This window comes from Vicia villosa, linkage group LG2 (genome assembly GCF_029867415.1).
Source record: "Vicia villosa cultivar HV-30 ecotype Madison, WI linkage group LG2, Vvil1.0, whole genome shotgun sequence".
NCBI classification, from domain to species: Eukaryota; Viridiplantae; Streptophyta; class Magnoliopsida; order Fabales; family Fabaceae; genus Vicia; species Vicia villosa.
The window spans coordinates 215,285,082-215,312,525 of record NC_081181.1 but is presented as its reverse complement, the minus strand read 5'-3'; the positions used below and the strand labels follow the sequence as shown (position 1 = coordinate 215,312,525).

Below are 27,444 nucleotides of genomic sequence, written 5' to 3'. Positions count from 1 at the left end.
TGATATGTCACTTGGTCTTGAAGTTTCACTTACCATTATAAGATCATTGGTTTACGCATTTTACATTGTTCAGATTTATGTTAAGTTTCAAACTGCGTATATTGCTCCCTCGTCTCGTGTTTCTAGTAGAGGCGAAGTCATTATTGACTCGTCGAAGATTGCATCGAATTATCTCAGTAGAGACTTTTGGTTTGATCTTTTTGTTGCACTACCACTTCCTCAGGTATATATTGATCACCCTCCAAAAGCATACACTTTTCAAAGAATCGACTAAAATGTGTAGTTTGCAAAGTTCGCTAACTATTTGACAATTTATATCCAATGTTAGGTACTGATTTGGGCTGCAATTCCAAATTTGATAGGGTCAGAAATGATTACGTCAAGGCAATATATTGTGGCTCGTGTCGATTTTCCAGTACTTATTAAGGTTGTGTTTTAAAACCTATCTCCTTTCTCTAGTGTAATGGTAATACACTGGATTGTTATTATTTGGATGTTCCATACATATTATTTTGTCTCCGTAGGTCTGGTTCCAAGACAACCTGGGTTTCGCTTCACTTACTTTATGGTACACGAAGACATGGAAGTGTGAATAAAAGTTAGTTTGTTTCTAGAGTAAGGGTTTGTTCCTAGAATAAGGGAAACAAATTAGAAATTGATTTGTTCTTATTAAATGTTAACCTCTATATATACAAGAAATAACAATGAGAAAGACACAAAGCCATAATTTTTTGACATGGTATGAGAGCCTGGTCGGTCAACCTGTGATTTTTTGGTTGTGATCATGTTTGGTTCTTTTTCTTCTATGTCTGTGACAACATCCCGATCACTCGAGTTTTGGTGTTCATCGTTTCTGGGTAGTGATCGATCACCGTGGAATTCGTTTTGTGCAGATTCATACAATTGTCGTGGTAATTCTCTTTTGAATTTAGAGTTTCGTTTTTTATTGCAATCTTGCTTCTTGGTTCTTGTTGCTTATGTCTCTTGGGTTAATCAGCCACTCCTTCCAATTCGTGGGGCTGGATTTTGTTTGTTTGTTACTGTTCGTGGGTTTGCACCGTTGCGGTATCCAATTACAAAGCTTGCGTTCTGGAATTTGTTCTTGTTGTTGTATATGGGGTTTTCTTGTCGTAAGTAGGCTTGTTGTAAGTGGTTGATAATTGTTTCATTGGTTTGATTGTTATTATTATTATAATAACTATTGTAATAATCAAATAATTGGTGAGATTGTATCTAGTAGCATACTATATCATGGCTTCCGAAAAATAAAGAGAGAATTTTTGTGCTCGTTTTACCGGCAAGAATTATTCTGTATGGGAATTTCAGTTCAAGATGTATGTTAAAGGAAAGGGATTATGGAGTCACTTAGATGAAGTATCTAAAGCACCGGTGGAGAAAACAGCTTTAGATGCGTGGGAAACTAAAGATGCTCAAATCATCACTTGGATTCTCAATAGTATTGTTCCTTAGATGATCAATAATTTGCGCTCTTTTTCAACTGCTCAAGAAATATGGAACTATTTGAAGCGCATTTACAACTAGGACAATTCGGCAAAATGTTTTCAGTTGGAGCTAGACATTGCCAATTACAAACAAGGTGATTTGTCTATTCAAGAATACTATTCTAGTTTTTTGAATTTGTGGACAGAACACTTTGCTCTTATACATGCCGATGTTCCCAAGACTTATCTCGCGGCTATTCAAGAAGTCTACAACATAAGTAGCCGAGATCAATTTCTCATGAAACTTCGCCCAGAATTTGAAGTTGTCAGAGGTGTTTTGCTGAATAGGAACCCTGTTCCTTCTTTAGATAAATGTGTTGGAGAACTTCTAAGGGAGGAACAATGTCTTCTTACTCAAGGAGCCATGTCTCATGCAGCTGTTATTTCTGAGCCTATGACGGTGGCATATGCTGCTCAAAGTAAAGGTAAAGGTCGTGATATGAGACAGGTTCAATGCTTCTCTTGCAAACAATTTGGACATATTGCTCGTAGCTGCAATAAGAAGTTTTGTAATTATTGTAAGTAGCAGGGACATATTATCTCTGAGTGTCCCCTACGTCCTTCGCGATTAGCACAATGTTCGGTGCAGGCATTCCATGCAACTACAAATTTTGCAGTTGGTCCTTCCACTAGTAGCGCATCAAACGGTGGTACTATACATCCTGAAGTGATTCAACAAATGGTACTTTCTACTCTTTCTGCCTTGGGAGTTCAAGGTAAGCCTTATAATGTTTCTCAACTGTGGCTTCTTGATTCTGGTGCATCGAATCATATGACGGGTTCCTCTGAATACTTGCACAATTTACATTCTTATAATGGTAATCAGCTATTCAAATTGGTGATTATAATAAACTCTCTATCACTGATGTTGGTGACATAAAATCTAACTTTCAGGATGTGCTTGTATCACCCGAGCTTGATTCCAACTTATTGTCGGTTGGTCAATTGATATGATGGATAACAATTGTAATGTTAATTTTTCTCGTGTTGGTTGTCTTGTGTTGGATCAAGTGTCGGGGAAGGTGATCGTGAATGGGCCTAAAGTAGGAAGATTGTTTCCGCTCCAGTTTACTTCTAGGCATTTATCTTTTGCTTGTAATACTGTTTTGAACTCTTAAGAGGATTGGCATAGAAAATTGGGCCATCCAAATTCTGTTGTTTTGTCTCATTTATTTAAAATTGGCTTGTTGAGAACTAAACATGTTTGTACTACGTCTATTTCATGTTCTGTTTGCAAATTGGCTAAAAGTAAAACACTTCCTTTTTCGTCAGGTGCTCATCGTGCCTCCACTTGTTTTGAGATGATTCATAGTGATGTGTGGGAAATGTTTCCTGCAACATCTCATGCTCCCTATAAATATTTTGTCATGTTTATTGATGACAACAGTCGTTTTACTTGGATATATTTTCTCCGATCTAAGTCTGAAGTGTTTTCTATGTTTCAGAAGTTTTTGAAATATGTTGAAACTCAATTTCAAGCAAGTGTTAAAAAATTTCGATCCGACTCTGGAGGTGAGTATATGTCTCATAAGTTTCAAGAGTACCTTCAACAAAATGGGATCTTGTCTCAACGGTCTTGTCCCAATACTCCCCAAAAAAACGGGATGGAAGAGCAAAAGAATCGTCATTTGCTTGATGTAACGCGCACCTTACTTCTTCAAGCTTATATGCCATCCCGATTTTGGGTAGAGGCTCTTTCTACAGCTGTATTCTAGATCAATCGTCTTCCTTCTACGGTTATTGATTTTGATTCTCCCTTCTTTCGTCTTTTTAAAATTCAGCCTGATTATAGTTATTTACACACTCTCGGATGTGTGTGTTTTATTCACTTACCTTCGTTAGAACGAAATAAGCTTGGAGCACATTCTATTCAATGTGCATTTATGGGGTATAGCAACTCTCATAAGGGTTTTGTGTGTTATGATGTTTCTATTCACTGCTTTCGAGTTTCTCAGAATGTTACATTTTTTTATAACAAATATATGTTTCATTCTCTTTCTCTTGCCACAAATGATATAGTTGTTCTTCCTAATTTTTCTTCTATGCCTCTATCTATAGAACGGTACTAACTAAGAATCACATATGTGAGACAATGCATCAAACAGGTTCCTACTGCCCCTCCCAACAGAAATCTGCCACCTGATCCTGAACCGGTTGAACCACGACGTTCGGTCGAATATCTAAAGCACCAGATAGATATTCACCAGACAGGTATGATTCCTCACATACTTCTTTGACTGCCTCATTGTCTAGCATATCTATTCCTACTTGTTATGCACAGACTGTTAAGGCGAGCGATGGATAAAAGCAATGAATGAGGAACTTCACACTCTTCAAGAGAATTTTACATGGGATATTGTCTCTTGTCCCCCTGATATCAAACCCATAGGCTGCAAATGGGTGTATTCTGTGAAAATGAATTCTGATGGGTCTCTCAATCGCTCCAAGCTCGATAGGTTGCCTTAGGAAATAAGCAGGAATATGGAATTGATTATGATGAGACATTTGCATCGATTGTCAAAATGACATTTGTTCGTACGATACTCTCTATATCTGCTTCTAATGGGTGATCTCTTCATCAAATGGATGTGAAAAATGCTTTTCTTCATGGTGACCTCACGGAAGATATTTATATGACTCCTCCCCAAGGTTTATTCTAATCATCTAAGGGTGTGTGCAAGCCCAAACACTCCTTATACGGTTTGAAACAAGCGCCTAGAGCATGGTATGAAAAATTCCGCTCCACTCTACTTGGGTTCTCCTTTACTTAGAGTCAGTATGATTCTTCTCTATTTATTCATAGAACGTCTACTGGGATCCCTTTTATTGTAATTATTATTCTTACACATTAATAGCAGTTGTCATTTACATTCTCTTTTATTCCTCCTTGCTTTCATCACCTTGTACACCAACAATTGGTATCAAGAGCTCTTGGTTATGATTCAGAAACCACTAGGAAATACCCGGGAAAAACGAGTGATTGTGAGGTGTGTGTTTGATTTTGATTCTGGGTTCTTGTTGAATCTTTGAACAAAATTTGAACAGAATCATACTTTCTGATTCTGCGGGTTTTAGGGAAACACTGTGTGTGAGATCTCAGTGTGAATTGTACAAGGTTTAAGATGAGTGGAGAAAGCATTTTGAATACCAAACTTCCATTATTTGATGGCAAGAACTAGAATCGTTGGATGATTCAGATGCGTGTGTTATTTGGTGCTCAAGATGTTTTAGATCTTGTCACTGAAGGATACGTTTCAGTTGCAGCAGATGCAACAGAACAAGAGAAATAGGCGTAAAGAGTTGCAAGGAAGAGGGATCATAAAGCGTTGTTCTACATCCATCAGTGTGTGAATGTGAACATGTTTGAAAAAAATCATTGATTCGACGACGGCGAAGGCTGCATGGAATACACTGGTAAGATTTTACGGTGGTGACGCATCAGTGAAGAAGGTGAAGCTCCATTCCCTCAGAAAGTAGTATGAAAATATCAACATGAAGAACAATGAGAAAGTTTCTAGTACATCTCCAGAGTGATTATGATCACTAATGAGATGAAAGCTTGTGGAGAAGCTTTTTTCGAAAAGTTAATCATTAAGAAGATCTTGAGGTCGCTTACTCCTCAATTTTATTACATTGTAATATTTATTGAACATTCTAAAGATCTGGACACCATGAAAATAGAAGAGCTGTAAAGCAGTCAAGAGGCGCAAGAGTTGCGTCTGATTGAAAGAACTTTCGATGATGAACATGTGCTATTAATGGCTAATGAATCTGATAAGGAACCTGTGAGGTTGTCATTTTCTTATTTTGAAGGGGAAGAAGGTAACTCTGAATATTCTGAAGGAGCTTTTTTATATGATTCAGACTCAGAAGATGACTTTGAAGATTCTGAAGATGAGTAAGAATCTGAGGTTTTGGAAGAAGAGTCAGAGTTAGAAGATGACTTTGGAGCTAAAGACAAGTCAGAATTCGAAGGTGATTCTGGGTCTGAAGAAGAATGAAAAGAAGAGTTAGAATCTCAAGGAGATTCTGCTTCAGAAGATGAGTCAGAACTTGAAAGTTCTGAAGAAAAGTTAGAGTTAGAAGGTGAAAAATCTTCTGGAGACTCTGAAGATGAGTCATATGGTGAATCTGATTCTAATCCAGATTTTGATAATGATTAAGAATCTGGTGGTGGTCATGCTTATGGAAGGGAAAACTCTAAAGACGTAGGTTCTAGAGGAAAAACTTCTAAATATGATCAAATTTGTGATGGTAATCACGACTCTGAAGGCGGACCTTATGAAGGAGGAACTTCTAAAGGTAGTCCAGCCTCTGATGGTGGTCATGATTGTAAATGTGGGACTTCTGAAGGCAGAGCGTCTGAAGGCGGTGCATCTTTTAAAGGCGGTGCATCTTTCAATATTCAGAAGTTTTTGTTAATCAGAAGAAGATGCTTCTGATGTTCTAGTATTGCTCAGAAGCAGTAGAGCTTCTAAGGTTGATTATCTAGAAGTTGTTGTTAGTCAAGAGCAGTAAAGCTTCTGAGGTTGTTAATCAAAAGCAAATGCTTCTGATGTTCTAGAGTTAAGTTTGTTAGCATAGCTGTTTAAGTTTAGTTTGAAGGGTATTTTAGTATTTCCTATTTTGTACTGTTTGCTTAGCTATTAAGTTTACCTTTTGTTAGAGCATATGTGGCAATTTACTTTGTGTATAGAACATCAAATGTTTCTGATGTTCTAGAGTTAAGTTTGTTAGCGTAGCTGTTTAAGTTTAGTTTGAAGGGTATTTTAGTATTTCCTATTTTGTACTGTTTGCTTAGCTATTAAGTTTACCTTTTGTTAGGGCATATGTGGCAATTTACTTTGTGTATAAATAGACTAGTGGTAGCTGTCATTTGTAACAACCTTTTTATTGTAATTCTTCTTCTTACACATTAATAGCAACCGCCATTTTCATTCTCTTTTATTCCTCCTTGCTTTCGTCACCTTGTACACCAACAATTGGTATCTAGAGCTCTTGGTTCAGATTCAGAAAACACTGGGAAATACCCGGCAAACACGGGTGATTGTGAGTTGTGTGTTTGATTTTGATAATGGGTTCTTGTTGAATCTTTGAACAAAATCTGAACAGAATCATAATTTCTGATTCTGTGGATTTTAGGGAAACACTATGTGTGAGATCTGGGTGAGAACTGTACACGGTTTAAGATGAGTGGAGGAAGCAGTTTGAATGCCAAACTTCTAGTGTTCGATGGCAACAACTGGAACCATTGGATGTTCTAGATCTTGTCACTGAAGGATACGTTTTAGTTGCAGCAGATGCAACAGAACAAGAGAAATAGGTGTAAAGAGTTGCAAGGAAGAGGGATCATAAATCGTTGTTCTACATCCATCAGTGTGTGAATGTGAACATGTTTGAAAAAAATCGTTGATTCGACGACGACGAAGGCTGCATGGAATACACTGGTAAGATTTTACGGTGGTGACGCATCAGTGAAGAAGGTGAAGCTCCATTCCCTCAGAAAGCAGTATGAAAATCTCAACATGAAGAACAATGAGAAAGTTTCTGAGTACATCTCCAGAGTGATTATGATCACTAATGAGATGAAAGCTTGTGGAGAAACTCTTTCCGAAGAGGTAATCATTCAGAAGATCTTGAGGTTGCTTACTCCTCAATTTTATTACATTGTGGTATCTATTAAACATTCTAAAGATCTAGACACCATGAGAATAGAAGAGCTGCAAAGAAGTCCATAGGCGCAAAAGTTACGTCTGACTGAAAGAACTTCTAAGAGCGAAGTTGAGCAGGCCTTGAAGGCTTCTTTTGTAAAGAAGGAGCAGAAGCTGAAAGAACATGGTAGGTCGCAGAAGTCATAAGCCTTCCATTCTGATGAGAAACATCATAAGGGAAAGGAGAAGTATGACATGAGAATGGTTCAATGTTACTGTTGTAAGCAGTTTGGCCACTTTGCTAAATATTTTTGGTCAAACAAAGAAGAAGTAAAAATAGCCAGAGGAGATTCTGATGATGAACCTGTGCTATTAATGGCTTATGAATCTGATGAAGAACCTGTGAGGTTGTCATTTTCTGATTCTGAAGGGGAAGAAGATAACTTTGAATATTCTGAAGGAGTGTTTTTATATGATTCAGAATCAGAAGATGTCTTTGAAGATTCTGAAGATGAGTCAGAATCTGAGGTTTCGAAAGAAGAGTCAGAGTTAGAAGATGACTCTGAAGCTGAAGACAAGTCAGAATTCGAAGGTGATTCTGGGTCTGAAGAAGAATCAAAAGATGAGTTAGAATCTCAAGGAGATTCTGCTTCTGAAGGTGAGTCAGAACTTGAAAGTTGTGAAGAAGAGTTAGAGTCAGAAAGTGAAGAATTTTCTGGAGACTTTGAAGATGAGTCAGATGGTGAATATGATTCTGATCCAGATTTTGATGATGATCAAGAATTTGGTGGTGGTCATGCTTCTGGAAGGGAAAACTCTAAATACGTAGGTTCTAGAGGAAAAGCTTCTAAAGATGATCAAATTTGTGATGGTAATCACGACTCTGAAGGCGGACCTTATGAAAGAGGAACTTCTAAAGGTAGTCCAGCCTCTGATGGTAGTCATGATTCTAAAGGTGGAACTTCTGAAGGCAGAGCTTCTGAATAAGAAGGAGATTCTGAACTATTGGGTATTGAAGAAGCACATTAATAAGAAGGAGATTCTGGAACTCTGTAGTCAAACTTCCGGAATCTCCTTTTCTTAAGGCATATGTGGCAATTTACTTTGTGTATAAATAGACTAGTTATAGTTGTCATTTGTAACAACCCTTTTATTGTAATTCTTCTTCTTACACATTAATAACAACCGCCATTTACTTTCTCTTTTATTCCTCGTTGCTTTCATCACCTTGTACACCAACATGGACTTGGGTTCAAGACCTTATTGATTCAAATTTTTTGTTTTGTTTTTAATTCACAATTGTTTAAGATTATTAGAAATAATGGAAATTACTTATCATGAATGTACATTGGTCTAATGGTAAAGACGTAAGCTGTGGTTTAAGGGGCTTAAGTTCAACTCCTTATAAAAAATGATTGTCTTTTTTATATTATTAATATATAATTGTTTTAAAATGAAATTAAAACACAGTTTCATCCTCATCAAACCAACACATCATAACAAAATCATAACACTGGAAAACATTCAATCATATTATAAAATCATGCATATGAATGAACTGACACTATGCATGTGGTACCAACATCATCAAATGGGAATAACCCATGACCGATCCAACATCATCAAGATACGGCCCTGCCAGTACAGATTCCACACAATGGGAATCATGCCCTTTACTGATCCAACACATCATCATGGATACAACATCATCAATGAATATGAATGAATGCAAACATACATGAACATACTTATACCATCGTCAAGTCTAATGAGTAACATCTTCAAATACTCATTTCATCATCATCATCATCATCAAAGTATGTTTATATACATTAGCATCATTCAAATACAATCAATCATCATTATCATCATTAAAGAACATACATGTATCCATATCAATCATCATCATTAATAAGAAAGAACATACATGTATCTACATCATTCCAAACAAAGCAATCATCATCATACAATTCTCAACAATCATCACATAATAATGTTTTTCAAAACAACATCTTATATTGTCACATTTCATCATATATGTCAACAATACGTCATCCATCAAACTAACAAAATATTCACATCATACTCATATCCTCGCATAGGATGTCTCATAAGTTTCGTCATACCATTCAAACAAATCACCATACGACTCATATTTTAAACATAGCATACATCGTCATATCTTATCATATATATCCACAACACATCATACATCAAAACAAGTAAATGATGATAAAATAAATTCAAGATGCTGCTCATTTTATTATTATAACTAGGGGTGGAAATAGGCCAGGCCGATAATAGGGGCCTACAGGCTAGCCTATATAGGCTCAGGCCACACATTACTTTTAAATAGAAAAGGCTTAGGCTTTTTTATAAGCCTATTTAGTTAAAAAGGCTAGGTCACGGGTCCTAAAAGAAGCCTTTTAAGCCTATCAGGCCGACCTATTTAAATAAATATGAATACTTTTTTATTATCATTATTTTATGTTTTATAATTTGAATTAAAATACATAAATAAAATTTGGTTATCTTGAAGAACTTGTAAAAATAAGATGAAAACATCTGATGAACATTGTTTTCATAAGTTCTCTTAAACAAATAGTCTTGTAAAAATTATGCTAAGAGGTAAGTTAAAATAAGTCAATGCAAACAAATTTTTAGTCTCATCTTTTAGTTAGTTATTCTATTTAAACATTATTTTAATTTCTTATATACATATGTCTAAAACAAATAGGTTTTTATATAGGCTAACAGGCTAACCAGGCCTTCGAAAAGGCCAGGCTCAGGCCTAAAAAATAAGCCTACGACAGGCCACAAGCCAGGCTTAGGCTTCAGTTTTTTTGACAGGCCATACTTAGGCTTGGCAAAGCCTAGCTCGGCCCAGCCTATTTCCACCCCTAATTATAACACAAAGAATATTTCATAAGCTTCATCCTGCTCGAAACGGCACTTAAAACAGGCCAACGGTTCGAAAGTTATGCATCTTTAAACTTTTCAAAAATTACTAGCAGCACGCGGCGCCACAGATTGTTCGCGACGCGCTGCCAGGAAACGACGCCTTCGCGACGCCAACAAGGGACGCGACGCGAACTGAGTGAAATAATTCTCCTTAAGCTTTCTGTCAAGCAGTTCGCGGCGCCAACAACTGGACGCGGCGTGAACTGACCACATCAGAGATCCCCATCGCAATTGACAGCATACGAACCTGAATCCCAAATTCCTCAACCTCGACCAATTCGATTCAAGTTGATCAAACACCACAAAATAGCCACACAACATATATCATACACACATATAACATATATTATGCATCATCAAACATCATACAACACCAAATTCATGGAATTCATCAAAACAGATAAATATCAACCAACATCCCCAAAATCCCAACTCTATCATACGACTCAATTGACATGAGATAATATACCTATATCAGTCTTATTATCCATAACCCAATAATAGATGTTAATTGAAAGAGTCTCCCCTTACCTTAGCCAAGAATATGGACTTTTCCCCTTCTTCTCCATCAAACCCGTAAGCCTTTTTTCTTCATTTTCAGCAAGAATTCCCAATCTTCAAACTCGCTTATCTCCCTCATCGAAAACCTCCCTGACACGAATGAATATATCAAATCAAAGGAAATTTCGTGTAGAATCCGAATCTTCGAGAATTACCTGATTTGGAGTTACGAGCAGGAAGTTATGACCCATTTTGTGAGGGTTGCACCATGAATACGAAAATCTCTTTTCTCTATGAGCTCTCTCCATCTTCCTCTTAGGTTTTCTTCTTCTAATTTCCAATTTCTTTCTTTTTTTCTTATTTTATGAAGAGTAAAGACCCATTTTGGTCCCTCACAAATATTACACGAGTCAAATTAGTCCCTCACAAAAAAATTGACCCAACTTAATCCCTTACAAAATTTAACCTGATCATATTAGTCCTTCTGCTAATATTTTTCTCAAATCGGTTTTTTCCTACTTCTAAACCGGTTTTTTTCATACTTTTAAATCGTGACTGGACTGACACGTTGAATTTTTTTATTTTTATTTTTTAAATACTAAATTAATTTTTAATTTTAATTTCATTTTTAAACAGTTATCAATGAATAATATCAAAAAAGCAAAAATTATTTCTTATGAAGTAATTTTTAAATAAGTAATTTCCATGATTTCTACTAATATTAACAAATTCTATACATAAATTTTTACCTATGAGGTCTCAAATCCAATTCCCTTCAAGTTAAATGATTTTCACTTTACAATTAGACAAATCAATTTCTATCGTTAATAAACTGACTATCATTTACAACTAGAAAAATCAATTTCTATTATTAGTAAAGTGACTATCATTTACAACTAGATAAATCAATTTCTATTGTTAATAAAGTGATTATTATTTACAACTAGACAAATCAATTTCTACGGTTAGTAAAGTGACTATCAATAACAACTAGATAAATCAATTTCTATTGTTAGTAAAGTGATTATCATTTACAAATAGACAAATCAATTTCTATTGCATTAAATTGACTGTCATTTAATCGAAAGAGACTTAGGTTCGAGACCATATTAATACAAATTTTGTATTTTTTATTTTAAATTTAGAATTGTTTAAGATTAAGCACATGGGCCTGAGTTCAATTTCTTATAAGAAATAATTTTGGCTTTTTTATTAATTTATAATTGTTTAAAAATGAAATTAAAAATGAAAAACAATTTAGTATTAAAAAAATAAAAATTAAATAAAATTCAACGTGGCAGTCCAGTCACGGTTTAAAACTAAGAAAAAACCGGTTTGAAAAAAATATTAACATAAGAACTTATATGACCCGATTAAATTTTATAAGGGATTAAATTGGGTCTATTTTATTGTGAAGGACTAATTTGACTCGTGTAATATTTGTGAGGGACCAAAATGGGTCTTCACTCTTTTATGAAAATAAAGCAAAATAACTTTAGTAATAGGGCATATCAATCACACCCCCTCCATTACTAACCACAACTTGGCCCAATAGCTTATTTTACACAATTTCCAACTTAAGTCCAATTAAAATACCAATAATCCAAGAAATTAATTTAAACTCCCATTAAATTAATAAATGTAAAATATGGGGTGTTACAGCTTAATTAGAGATGAAGTAGGTGCTTGGTGTGGTGGTTTTACTAAAGGTGTGGGAAGCAGCAGTCCGTTGAGAGCTGAGCTTTGGGGCATTTTGGAAGGTCTAAAGATGGTTAGGGAGCTTGGGTATCAGAAGGTAATGGTTGAATCAGATTCGAGGGAAGCGGTTGATATTTGCAATAAAAGCAGGCCTGAGAAGTTGTAAGGTACAACTTAGTTCGTCAAATTCATTTGGAGATGATGAAGTTGGAGAAGGTGGAGATTTTGCCTGTGTATCGTGAGACGAATGAGTGTGCTCATCGTTTGGCCTTGCATGGGAGAGAGCTTGGTTGTGAATTTAGTGTGTTTATTGATATTCCTCCTTGGTTTGTTGATATTTATGATAGAGATCAAAGGGGTGTTAAGTATCCTAGGTTTGTTTTTGTGTAGGTTTTCTCTCTTTTAGGCTTAGGCCCTCCATGTTACCAAAAAAAAAAGTGCTAATAACATGGGTCTTAAATTCAAAAATATCTTTTGATACTTGTATTAATAGTTTTTAAATAAATTTTAATAAAAATAATTAATTATGTAAAAAAAATAAAATTATCCTACTCATCAATGCAACTTCATTAAAAATATATTTTGTGTTTTAGTCATCACTATCACGTCTGTAAAATTGGAAGGGGTTAACAAAATTCTAAATGATGTAAAATTGATGGAACAAAATTTTGATTTTAAAGATGAAGGACTAAAAGTTAAAAATCATCAAACTATGAGTCCAAAAGTGCATTTCAGTTTTTTATTAATTATTAATAGATAAGTAAAATACTAAATAACCATTTAACCATTGAAAACATTTATAATAAATAATAATAATTGTAATAATAATAATAATAAATAAAAGAGTTAAATATACAAATCCCCCTGTAATGTTAGCGAGTTTTTAGTTTAGCCCCTAGTAAATATTTTTTTTAAAAGTCCCCTCATAATTTTTAGATTCTCTCAGATACACCCCTGACTGCGACTTTGCAGAAAAGATTCTCTTTAATTGCTTACGTGGCAGTCCGCGTAGTATTTTTTAATTATTTTTAAATACACGTGGAATTTCTTAATATTTTTATTTACTTTTTTTATATTATTAGTTTTTTAATATTTTTATTTACTACTTTTTGTTATATTATTATTTTTTTATAACGTCTAGGTAAATTATTTTATTTATATTTTTTATAAATAGTTTTTTAAATTATCAAAATATTATTATTGAGCCTAAGTCCGATTAATTATTAAGATTCAACTCAGCCCAACTATCAATTACTCTCTCACCAATTTCAACTCATTAGAGCATGAATATCGGCTGACACACAGCCGTTGCTACACATGTTTTAATAAAGTTGTTTTCAAATACTTGGAGAATTGAGAAAAATAACGTTACTACATTTAAGCACGCTTTCATATTCAACCACGCTCCTTAACTGACATTTAGTGCCACGTGTGAAAAGCAATGGTAATACCATTAATGCAATTGTTAGAAATAATAAGAAGCCAGTATATATTAATTTCAATTTCAAATTGAACGTTGAAGGATTTGACAATATATGCAACGGAAATAATTTTACAACGGTAATAATTTTTAACATAATAAATAGTCCCTCATTTTATTATAATTTTGATTTACCATTAGTTTAATTTTCAACTATTTATTTTTTTCTTCTTACACATTCATTTGTCAATGGATTCCAATCAACACAACTCTTGGTCTAATTTTATGCAAAATGGTGGCATTCCTCCTTCTATTCCAAATCAACAAAGTAACTCATGCATCAGCAATGTACCTCTTATCTCAAATTCACACCATAACCCAAATATTCAAAACTCTCATTTTATCCCAAATTCACAAAATAATCCACACTTTGGAAATTACTCATATCATACACCACCTTATCCATATCAATATCAACAATTTACATCTCAACCAACTAACCCCAATATTCCTCATGTGGCTCAAATAGGTAGTAGTGGCATGCAATCAAATGATCAAGAACACGAAACACAACAATTTTGCACTCAAGATAGCGTAGAAACTATTAACCTTGGTGAAGAAGTTTTATCTGCACCGGTTGCAAAAACGCCTAAACAAAGGTTCCAACAAAAAGAGGATGAAGTTCTCATTCAATCATGGCTCAACGTTTCAAAGGATTCAATTGTTGGGGTTGATCAAAAAGGAGATAGTTTTTGGAACAGGATTGGCGAAGCTTACAACAAGCATCGTGACGCCAATTACAAAGTGAGGAAACCAATGGCACTTAAAGGTCGATGGCACAAAATTAATCCATCTGTTCAAAAGTTTGTTGGATGCTACAAACAAGCCGTGTCTACACAACAAAGTGGGAGCTCCGAGAGCAATATCATGCAAGCTGCATATAAAATTTATTTCCAAGATGAAGGTGAAAAGTTTATTTTTGAGGCTGCATGGAGATTATTGAAAGATGAACCTAAATGGCTCGCAGGTTCATTGGAAGCTTCTACAAAAGAACAAAGAATTCAGCTTCAGGAGCATATTATTCATTTTCTAATCCACCGACACCAACGAGTAGCGAATACAATCCACCATCACCTACTTTGGCTCGTCGACCAATCGGTCAAAAGGCAGCCAAAAGGAAGGAGAAGGAAAAGTTTGTGGAAAAGTCTACTACTCCCAATGTCAAATATGATTCTTTGAAAGATGACTTCAAAAAAAAATTGATTTGATGTCAACGTTTGCACGAGACTATGCACGTATTGAGGGTGAAAAAGTTGAGATAGAAAGAAAAAAGCTTGAGAGTGCAGAGGAAAGATTGAAGATGAATGATTTGCAAATACTTTCAAAAGATACATCAAATATGGATACAAGACAACTACAAGCTCATGAATTATTGTGCAACATGATTAGAGAAAAATATGGAATTAATTAGTATGATTATGTATTTTGGGCTTAATTAGTATGATTATGTATTTTGAACTTAATTAGTATGATTATGTATTTTGAACTTAATTGATATGGAATTAATTAGTATGATTATGTATTTTGGGCTTAATTAGTATGATTATGTATTTTGAACTTAATTGATATGTACTTAATTAGTATGATTATGTATTTTGAAATTTTTATTATTCAAACTATCCGTTAGTCAAACTAGCCGTTATTTAAACTAGCCGTTATTCAAACTAGCCGTTAGTCAAACTAGCCGTTATTCAAACTAGCTGTTATTCAAACTAGCCGTTAGTCAAACTAGCCGTTATTCAAACTAGCCGTTATTCAAAGTCAAACTAGCCGTTACAAACTAGTCTTATAAATAGCATTAAACTTCATTGTATTTCTCAACCTTTTTCATTCTCTACAATTTGTTATCAACTTCCACTTAATATCAAACTTCTTTTCACATGGATCCTTCCAATCCTTCCCATATCGCCAAAATGTTCATGGATTATATGAATGATGATATGGATGAAGAACTTGTGAGGTTGTTTATGGAAGAAGAAGAAGAAGCCTCGAGCTCTAAAAGGCCTAGCCGTCAAAGAAGGAATATAGAGAGGAATCGTGAAGAGGGACATAATCGATTGTTCAATGATTATTTTTCACAAACTCCAGTATACACGAATGAGCAATTTCGTCGAAGGTACCGAATGCATAAACATGTGTTCCTTCGTATTGTTGAAGCTCTGAGTCAGCACGATGAGTATTTTCGAATGATGGTTGATGCAACTGGTAGGTTAAGTCTTTCACCATTACAGAAATGCACTGCTGTTATCCGTATGTTGGCATATGGAACATCTGCTGATAGTGTGGATGATTATTTGAGAATTGGTAAACCACAACACTAAAATGTGTTGATAAGTTTACAAGAGGAGTGATCAACATCTTTGGGGCACAATATTTGCGAAGGCCAAACGCTGAAGGCATTGAACGCCTAATGCGAATGGGAGAGGCACGAGGATTTCCAGGTATGTTAGGGAGCATTGATTGTATGCATTGGGAATGGAAAAATTGTCCAGTTGCATTGAAAGGGCGGTATGTTCGAGGCGATCATGGGAAACCAACTGTTATGCTTGAAGCAGTGGCTTCACAAGACTTGTGGATTTGGCATGCATTCTTTGGGGTAGCGGGTTCAAACAACGATATTAATGTGTTGAACCAATCCAATGTCTTCAACGATGTTTTGCAAGGACGAGTTCCTCAGGTTCACTATACAATCAATCATACTGAATACAACAAGGGTTATTATCTATCAGATGGTATTTATCCTGAGTGGGCCATGTTTGTGAAAAGCATCCCGATGCCACAAGGGGATAAGAGAAAATTGTTTGCCCAACATCAAGAAGCGGCAAGAAAGGATATTAAACGAGCATTTGGAGTTCTCCAATCCCGATTTGCGATCATACACAACCCAGCACGATCGTGGCACTTAGACATACTCCAGCGCATAATGAATACATGCATAATATTACACAACATGATTGTTGAAGATGAACGTTCCACATATGGTGGAAATTTTGATTTTTCTTATGATCATTTAAGCTATGACGCAACAACATTGCCGAATGATTCTAATATTGATTTTCAAGAGTTCCTGCGTAGAAGATTTGATGTTTGTGATAGAAAAATTCATCGACACCTTCAACAAGATTTGATAGAACATATATGGCAACGTTACGGGCAGGAGAATAGTAACAATTGAAAAATATTTTAAATATATCATTTTCTTGTATTTTATGCTAGTAATTTATTTTAATGTTTATGTTTTTTTAATGTATTTTTTAAGTAATTTATTTTAAAGTTTATGTCTTTTATGTTTTTTTAGTAAATTATTTGTGTCATGTATTGTATTTTTAATATATATATATATATATATATATATATATATATATATATATATATATATATATATATATATATATATATATATATATAGGGCATATCATATGAGAATGTGAGAATGAATCTGAACCATTAGATTTTAAAATAAATGGTGGAGAAAATGGGTGAATCTTTTTTTCTCTCTCCTACTTCATTTATTTCAAAATGTAGGAGAGAGAAAAAAAAGATTCGCCCATAATCTCAACCATTTATTTTAAAATCCAATGGTTCAGATTCATTCTCACATTCTCATATAAATATGACATTCTCATATGATATGCCCTATATATATATATATATATATATATATATATATATATATATATATATATATATATATATATATATATATATATATATATATATATATATATATATTTAATCTTTATTTATTTTAAATGTATAATTTTTAAACATAATTTAATATATTTGAATTAAATTGTTTCAATTATATATTTTTTATAATATAAAAGAGAGATATATTGTAAGATTTGGTGGGACCCATTTTAAAGTTTTTGATGGGTTGTATGGATATTTAAAAGATGTAGTTGAGTTGTTTAGAAAATGTGAAAGTGTGATATAATATAAAAAATTGAGTGGGCCCTATTTAAAGAACTCATGAGAGTATGATGGATGTGGGTGCTCTTAGTGCATGTGTTTGATTGATATATGTAGCGGGGAAAATCTGAGATCGAAGCCATAGGATTGACTCGACTCAATATTTCAGTGAAAGTCGCCACCGCGCTTTATTGTTTCCAAAGGAAAAGGGAAAAGAACGAAAAAAAACCCAAAGTTTGTTTTTTAAAACAAAAAGAAGAGATCTTAGGTACGGGTGTTGTTTATACAAGGGAAATGTTTTAAGCACCCCTCATATCTGTGGTACTCCACAGGAACCTTTTTGAAAATCTGTGTTGTGTGTGTGCTAAAAAAAACGGTTTATTTATTTTTAAAATAAGCTCGGCAAGACATTAAGTCTTGTGCCTACATACCTCCTCGGTGCAATGGAGAAGTCAGAGCTAATGTAGTTCCGCTTAAAGGGAAAACGTTTTAAAAACGAATAAACACTTTATCGTCGTCGGAGAGAAATACTCAGCCATTGATCTTGAGCATGAGAACAAATGAGTTATTTGCATCGCAAATGAAAGAAGGGCTCCAACTCGGATAAAATCAATGAGTATGCCACTAGCTCTCTCACGCGGAAAAGATCTCATTATATCAATCAATTTCAAAATCGTGGGGTATAACCACTCGTTTCGACAATTAACAGTGTCTAAACTTTTTGAAGAAAAGGCCATTGAAGGCAAAAGATATTTTTTAAAGAAAAGGTTTTGAAAAGGGTTGCAAACATAAGAATGTTTTGGAAAAAGGGAGAAGATTTTGAAAATTAAAGAAGGGGGGAGATGAAGAGGCTATCCTATTGCGTAAAATAAAAGCTAAGGAAAGAAACGGTCTAACCGAAATAAGAAGCCAACACTTGACATTGTGAGTCAAGGTAGATTTCCCATCCTTTGGAATATCAATACTAAACCAAAATTATCACTTGGGGATCCAGATGAATTTATTATCTTAGCACCACTTTGCATTAAGCACATTAAAATTCTGACGAAAATCGGGCAGAGTAACGGTTGTTTTCGGGTAAAATCCTTATTTCAATGACTTGGAATTAACCATCAAGGGCTTTCAAGGAAATACCTGCACATACAAACAGACAACAATCCAATGCCAGACAAACAGAATAACAGCAGAGTAACAATATCATAAGGGTCCAGAGGTACTAAGTCCATAAGTCCGAATCTCCAAAATGCTAGGGATAGTAACCAATAGTCCAAAAGAGAGCCTTAAGTGTTTTTTTTAGATTTTTGTTATTTATTAGTGTTTTAGCATAAAAATAAAGTATGGTCCAAGTGGACAAAGAAAAAATAGCGGAAACATAAACATAGCGTCCAAATGGACAAAGAAAAAACAGCGGAATATAAACGTCCAAATGGACAAAGAGAAAATGGCGGAAACATAAACATGATGAAATGATAAAATAAAGCGGTAAAGCGAGAAATATAAAGAGCAATATAATAAATTGCGGAAATTAAAGTTAGTTGTTAGATGTTAAAGATAACCATCTTGAAACTTGTCAAGTATGTTATCAAAGTTAGTAATAAAGATCGATGGTGAGTGAAGGATGTTCTCAGATTTAAATTCAATGGACATTTATCAGAAGCTTGATAAAATCATAGCGGCTACACGATAAACCTCCATAAGTCATAAATCAACCGCATACAATTCTCTTCCATATTTGTCTTTTTTTATTCGGGACACGAAATATTGCGCTATGTTAAGCAGATCGCCAAGTGATTTATGTAGAAATCACCCTACAACGAGGCCGGTCAAAACTTTATGTGCTAATGCATGCGAGAGAAATGATATGTAGATCATTCTCCGAAAGCAATACCGCACGAAAAGAAAATAGGTAACGATCTAGTCTTTACCAAGAATCCATAAGAATTCTCAAGGCGTTAAGACTTTCATCGATCAAAAGAAAATAAGGAGAAGAAGAAGATAAAATGCATAAAGTAAAATCAACTCACACTATCATTAATATCATTCATCTAATATTATGGATTTGGTCCTTTCAAACCTATCAACATCCTAGATCCAATGATATTAATGAAGTGGAGGAAGTAGGAAGCCAAAACAAGCATAAAAAAGGCAAAAAACCACATTCTGCCAGCAGGAAATCGATTTACCTCTGTAGGAAATCGATTTCCTGAGTGCAGAGTTCAAATTTTGAAAAAAAATAAGGTGGAAATCGATTTCCTACAGAGGGAAATCGATTTCCTGCACGCAGCATTCAAAAAATCAGCATTAGGAGGCATAAAACTTGACTTAAGCAAACATACAAACACCTTATGATCACACATCAATTGGAGCACGAATTTTCCATCAATTCACCATCAAATAGGACCAATATAGAATCAAAGATGCATCACACACAAGCACAAAAGAATCACATTATGATGGATGAATAAAGATGAAGAAAATTACCAAATCTTGAACAAAACTTAGATCTACTTCAAGAATCACCAACACAAATCTTGATCTCTCAACAATTGAAGAAAAAAGAGTGAAATGGATGGTGGTTTAGCTCAAAGTTTGTGAGGTTCAAGGTGTGACTCACAAACTTTATGAAAGAACAAAGAGCTTTGGTGAATTTGGTAGGGATGAGGAGAGAAATTGCAAGGGGTTTGTTGGCTCTCCAAGCTTGAGAAATGAATTTGCAAGAACTTTTTTGGCTATCAAAAGCTTGAGAAATGAGGGAGTAGAGACCTCTATTTATAGGATGGGATCAAGAGTAGTGGCAATTTGGTTTTTTTGCATTTGGTAATTAATTTGTGTTTAATTGGTGTTTAAATGGTATTTAAATGGTAAAAATGGTAAAATGGGGTTAAAAAAAGGTTTAATGAAGGGAATTAATTTTGGTGAGGTGGAAAATTGGTAAAATGACAAAAATGATCAAAGAAAATTGATGCCAAAATGATGTCATGCTTCCCTCCTTATATTTTTTTAATTTCGCCCCAGGGAAATCGATTTCCCTCATGGGTAAATCGATTTTCATAGTGAAATCTTCAAAAATCCGTTTTCTTGCACTGTTTTGATTTCTGCCCGATCTTTTACCTGTAAAATATGAACAGAAGAGACAAAATACATATTTTTGGATTTTGGTTAGTATAAAACAAATAGAAAGCTAAAAGTGCTTGATGATTCCTCTCAAAGACAAACTGATACCTCAAGATTGTGATCTTGATTGATGATTGAAATGTAAATGATGTATGATCTTAGGGTCAAAAATTGGGGTATGACAATATATAAACACTAATTATGTGGCTGAACAATCGATGTGGAACATGGAAAGTTTTCAGCAACTATGTTTCTACTTGAGGCTACGACAATTGGAAATATAATAGCAGGTATAGTTTTCTCACAAGAAAAAATGACATTGTTTTACAAATATGGACCATTAAATATGCAAGCTCCACAAATACCATGAGTGATAATCCATTCACCAACTGCAATTGATTCCTTTTCATTTCACATTATCATCATCATCATCAATTTCATGTATATAATCATCATTATGCATTGTCTCATTCAAACTAACATTCTATAGAACCTGTGGGCGTGACATCAATGTATGCATGACATCAATGGTTGATAAAAGAACAAAATTAATGTTTATATACCAATCAACCATATGTCCTTATGAATTAAAAGAATAAAACTAATGTTTATATACCACATCTTTTAATAAAAGAACAAAACTAATGTTTGATAAAAGAACAAAATTAATGTTTATATACCAATCAACCATATGTACTTATGAATTAAAAGAAATGTGAGAGGAAGTGGACAGCTAAGCAGCAAGTGAAATGGGCTTAGACCCAAATATAATATTTTGATTATTTAAAAAAATAATTTCAAAAAAATCATTTAATCTCACGTACTAAATAAAAAAACTAACTCCCCTACAATAAAAATTAATTAAATAGAGAATTAGTAAATTCAGCCATATTATCATTCATCCTGGCTAGAAAACAAGAAATTTTAAAGATAAAAAACTGAGTTTAGGATGGTACATGGTTATGTGAGATTGGTGAAGCATGATAAAAGGAAGAAAGGCAAAAACATTAAGAAAAACGCTAAAGATCTCTTATAATGATATTCTTAGGGAATAAGGAAAGAAGATGTTCTCTGATAAAGTAATTGTAAGTTTGAATGGAAAGGGTTGCAAAAACTTTAAAACATTCAATTCCTCTTATTTATAGGCAATGACAGTTGAAGGATTTAGACCAACTAGAAAAAGAAGTCACAAGATTAACGGCCCCTTGTGGATACATGCCAACTTGAGTACACACAAGTGCACTGTAAACCGCACCATGCTATAGCTAGTCACGTCACCATACATGTTAGAAGAAGACTATGAGACGTTTCAATGATGGGGCTTCATTCAATGTGCTTGTTTTCCACTCTTTTTCAACTGACTTCAGGTGTTTTAATTCTATTTCACATCGGGTAACATCTTGGAGGCCGACTGACATCACTTAAAGTTTCCCAAAATCCTCCAGTGCCCGGTAAAACCTTAGGTCAACTGTTCTAGGTCGACCATATGCCCAAATGGTTAAGGCCTAATTCATCTCAAATCCACTTCACTTGATCCTAGGTATAAAATTAGTGCACACGCAAAGATCACGGTACATTTTCTAATCTCTATTTTTCACTACACTCATCTAGAATCTTGAACTGACTTGGGCATTAGAGTTCTAACCATACAGTTCCGTATTGCGCCAGCTTGAAGAAGACCAGTACAATTGTTCAAGCTCTTCAGTTATTCAACTACATCCATATCTAGTTCCCGAATGGAACACCAAGGTTCTGATTATCTTTAATTGCCCTTTTATTAAGAAAATGATTAGATACTTCATTGCTTTGAACTTATGTATTGACAGTCTTGGATAACTGACTCAACACTTTGACAAATATATGGCTCTTTCAAAACTTTATGCTTGGAACTTCTTAGATACTTGGTGACTAATCAGTGAACACGCCATATTTCATGAAACTATCTTCATCTTATTTTATGATGACCTAGGAAGAATAGTTCAACAAAGAAATGCTTCTTCTTCCTTTCCACAATCTAAAATTTTGCTCTTGGGAGCCGATGTTGGACATGATGTCTGGGATAACTTGTGCAACTTCTTGATAAAATGTTAACACAATTTGACAACAACAATGATTTAAAACAAAAGCAATAAATAACCCAAGAGAATTGGTAACCCAGTTCGATGCAACGTCACCTACGTCTTGAGGGATTATAAACTAAGAAAGGAAATCCACCCATGCTCCTTTATGACAGGAGGCTAAATCTTCATCATTGAGAGGTGATAAGTGAGCCTTGGCAAAAACTATCACAATAAGTAATCTCGAACTCCAAAGTTTCCTTTTTGCCTAAATCATGGATGATTGATGAGCCCTCGGCGAACCCTCGTGTGATGGTGTTAAGGGTGTGACGCATGAACCTGTCTTTTCCTCCTTTGCTTGGTTTCATTCCCTTCTTAGATCTAGGGTTTTAGAGGCGTCTCACCCCTGAGAGCTAGAGTTTCCATATGTCTGAGTGAAGTTGCCTCAAGTGTATTTCTTCAAGTGACCTTCTTGGATCAGGCTCTTAGTCTTCTTATTGAGTTGGTAATAGTCCTTTGTGTGGTGGCCCTTGACCTTATGAAACTTACACCACATGTTGGGTTCAGGTCCCAAGGTGTTTGACTTAGGGGCTGGTAGAATAGGAATATCATGCGTGAGAAGAACCTTGTGCCATATTTGTTCATCGAGAGAGTTCAAGGGCATGAAGTTCTCTATAAGCATCCCGCTTTTTTTGAAGGTCTCACTGTCTTTAACATGAGAAGTGTGGTGGCTCATGTGTAAAAGTTGTGAAATTTATTAGGGTTACCAGCTATCTACTCATTAACATGTATGGTATTATTCTATGTGTTTTTATCCTCTCCCTCTTGGTAATATTATGTGTATGTCACTACTTCCTCCATGGAAGCAGCCGACATTTGGCCGAGGGACTCATTAAACTGCCCAACCCTTAGTGCATTTTGAAAGTGTCTACAAACATCTCCTGGTTAGGATGAACGACCTTGATGGTTGATCGGTAAAATAGCAAGTGTACTATTTCCTCGATGTAGTAGTAAAGAAGGGTAAATACCCAGTATCGAACTCGCGGACTGCGTGTAAACTACAAGTTTCACAATGATTCAATTGAACAAAAATATCATGGGGGTTGTTTTGGTTTGTTTGATTAATTAGAATTACTAGAAATAAATAAAACACTAAATAAAAGATAGCTTGGTGCAAATATGAGCAGATATGCTAAGGTAGATGTATGAATCCTATGTAACTCCTTGAAACCACCGTGTTCATGAGATGATTTAATTATAACTGTGTATCAATTCTATAAATAGTTCTCCCTAATTCCTTAGTGAAGAACCCCTTAACACTAATTAGACAATCTCAATTCCTCAATAACTGAATTTAGTATTAGGTCTTTTATGCATTAGAGTCTAGAATGAATGATCACTAAAGTGCAATCCTTATTCCTAAGCGATTTGCCGGAAGTGTTTTGATTCACAAGCATTAGGGAGGTTTGTCACGCCAAACCCTAACCATAGAACGATAAGATACTTTCCAATATAATAAAGCATTAAGAACAATGAATCAAAAACTCAATTTATAATTAAACATCAAATTCATCAACAACGGTTGTGACAATTCATCACATAAAAAGATTCAGGGACATCACCCCTAGCATAGTGTTGTTTAGCTACTCATAATGATAAAGAAAACAACAAGAGTAATTGAAGTCATTACAAGAAATTAGTGGTTGATATGATCTCCAATCGCCAGTGCTCTTGAAGATCTTCTTCCAAAACCCTTGACTCTTCTTTCTCTGTAATTCTCTCTGCTCGATGATCCAAGCTCCTCTCTTCTATTCCTGTTAGGTTTTAGTAGTGTTGCTTCACTCACTCAGTATCCGGAATGACCGAAATACCCTTAATGAGGCCCAAGGTTTCCAAAATATCAAAATTAGAACATCTGCCCGCGCTCAACAACACGGGCCGTGTGCAGGAACACGGGTGCCCGTGTTGTCCATCTGGCCCTCACCTCAAAATTCACTTTCTGGGCACTTTTCCACACGGGCCGTGTGCAGGAACACGGGTGCCCGTGTAAAACCTCTGTTTTGCTCTCCAGAATCCACTTTCCAGGCAGCTTTTGACACGGCCGTGTGGGTGCACACGGGTGCCCGTGTTGGCCTCTTCTTTAGCTCTTTCAGCTCCTTTTTCTCGCCTCGGAGCGCCATCTTTCTCGGGATTAACCTGGCCAACAACATACTAACAACCAACGCATAAAATGGCATTTTTATGAAGCTTAAACACACTAATAATGTAAAAGCTCAAACAACCGAAAAACTAAGGAACTTATATAAAAACTTAAAACAACGCCACATTGTATTACCAAGATTACAACTTTTGATCGGAAAAAGGTGTGGAAACTTACTAGAAATGGTGACCGATCACAACCCCACACTTATCTCATTGCTTGTCCTCAAGTGATGTATCGAGTCAAAACAAAAGGTCACCGACAAGATTCTTTTCTCCACAACACAACCAGGTTTTTCGCAAGGTTCCTACACTTAGCAATCAAGTGTAAGGTTCCCTTCTTCCGACTATCCATGGCATTCCCACCTTCGAGCACGTCTATCACCTGCAAGCTTTTCACATTCTCACAAAATCTCTCCGGGTTAAGGTGTTTACACTCATAGTATCAAGGCATGCATATTACTTTTAACTTTGAATAAATTCTCAAATCACTACACACAAGGATCACACACACTTTATGAGGTCTTCGGGTTGTAACGTGGCTTAGGTTTGGTGGGTTAACAAGGAATGGGATAACGATAGGTTTTAAGTGCTCGGCATCACATAGGTTTCACTTCTTCACTCATTTTGATCTGTATCTTAAGAATGGGGTTTAAACCTTCTTTAGCTAAAAATGGACAAGGGTACATGCATTATTCTTTTTCTCTTCTCTTTTTTTTTTCTTTTTGTTTTCAGAAGATCTATATTCAAAATTTTTTCTTTTCTTGTACTCTTTTCTTGTTCCACTCTTCAATGGTTTACAACCCCACACTTAGATCTTTTTATGTCTTTCGAGTGATCTATTATGAATGCCGAGCAATGATACAAACAATGAGAAGGCAAGTGGTGGAAAAATAACACGATGAACAAAAATAAAAATTACGGCTCAAAGGGGGTTAACAATGGATAACATGCAAACGGGATGGTTAAAAAGGCTCGGGGTTAAAACAAAAAACTTGCCTCAGTGTGCGCTTTCATAGTGTGCTTGTGTTATGAGAAAATACGCAAAATCAAAGTGAATAGTGCCATACCTGAACTTGACTCTCATATGGATGTTATGCATTTGGCTCTGATGTCTCACCGGGTCGGTTAGGCTTGCATGCTTCAACGTACTCTAAGTGTTTTGCCATTTCCTTTCATCAAAAGTTCACCATACTCTCTCTTGGTTCAGTGTGCTTCCTTGCGTCCTACCTTCTTTTCTTGGTTGTGTCAACTTCCGTGGTGCCTGTAGAGATAGAGTGTGAGATGTGTTGTTCAACCACTATCTAGTCATTCGCCCCCTTCCGACTTGTATCCAACCAGGTAACACAATGGCAGCACTGCAAACTTGAAATAAACATAAAAACAGAAGACAAAAGAAAAAAAAATTTCAAATTAAACAAACTAAACTATGAATTCAAAAGAAACAGAAAGCAAAGCAAAATAAATCCTCCCCCACACTTGAACTAAACATTGTCTCAATGTTTTAATTCTAGTGTGACGGAGATTACCAATCTCACTGATAAGGCGGTGGAGGAGGAGGATCCTGAGGAAATTGCAACATGAGGCGCCGCATCATCTCCTGGACATCATCCATCACAGCTCCTTGCCTGAACAACTCAACACCCTGTCGTGTTTGCTCGGTGCGGAGAGCGCCTACCGGTCCAAACTCTACCACCTACAAAGGAAACGAAATAAAACAAAGAAAATGAAAGTTAACGGAAACAAACGTGGGTTGCCTCCCACGGAGCGCTGCGTTTAACGTCGCATGGCTCGACGGTCAATCGTCCTACTAAGCAAGACGAATGACATCAACCTGTCCAACTGGTTGACCTTGGAAATATGGCTTTAATCTCTGCCCATTAACTTTAAAGGTGTCTCCATTAGCTTGATTTTTTATTTCAACTGCACCGTAAGGGAACACCTTATGAACCACAAATGGTCCCGACCATTTGGATCTCAATTTTCCCGGAAAAAGCTTCAAACGGGAATTGTACAGAAGGACCAGCTGTCCTTCCCAAAACTCTTTTTGCTGAATCCTCCTATCGTGCCACTTCTTAGTTTGTTCCTTGTAAACCTTGGCATTTTCATACGCACGATTCCGGAACTCTTCTAATTCATGCAACTGTAAGATTCTAGAATTTCCTGCTAGAGACAAGTCCATGTTCAAGAATTTAGTTGCCCAAAATGCCTTGTGTTCAAGCTCTAAAGGCAAGTGACATGCTTTTCCATAAACAAGTTGGTATGGTGACATCCCGATGGGTGTTTTGAACGCCGTTCGGTAAGCCCATAACGCATCATCTAGCTTTGTTGCCCAATCCTTTCTCGATGAACTCACCGTCTTCTCGAGA

At 35.4% G+C, this 27,444-nt stretch overlaps 1 protein-coding gene and 2 pseudogenes across 1 annotated transcript; all 3 read left to right on the top strand.

Annotated features, from left to right (window-relative positions):
• The first annotated feature begins 5,260 nt into the window (after positions 1 to 5,260).
• On the top strand, positions 5,261 to 8,140 carry LOC131651298 (uncharacterized). Its single transcript, XM_058920966.1, has 4 exons — positions 5,261 to 5,324; positions 5,667 to 5,891; positions 7,656 to 7,811; positions 7,917 to 8,140. Exons 1-4 carry the CDS (start codon positions 5,261 to 5,263, stop codon positions 8,138 to 8,140), a joined length of 669 nt encoding a protein of 222 aa, XP_058776949.1.
• Positions 8,141 to 13,982: 5,842 nt separating this feature from the next.
• LOC131648223 (glutathione S-transferase T3-like) lies at positions 13,983 to 15,204 on the top strand (annotated as a pseudogene).
• A 469-nt stretch (positions 15,205 to 15,673) lies between these two features.
• LOC131648222 (uncharacterized) lies at positions 15,674 to 16,968 on the top strand (annotated as a pseudogene).
• Positions 16,969 to 27,444: the final 10,476 nt, after the last annotated feature.

Bases quoted from the DNA above. Each gene is read 5' to 3' on its own strand.
- LOC131651298 (XM_058920966.1), top strand. From the start codon at position 5,261: ATGGCTAATGAATCTGATAAGGAACCTGTGAGGTTGTCATTTTCTTAT. The intron at 5,325-5,666 runs GTAACTCTGAAT...ATAATGATTAAG, and splicing joins TTATTTTGAAGGGGAAGAAG to AATCTGGTGGTGGTCATGCT. The intron at 7,812-7,916 runs GTGAGTCAGAAC...ATTCTGATCCAG, and splicing joins AGGAGATTCTGCTTCTGAAG to ATTTTGATGATGATCAAGAA.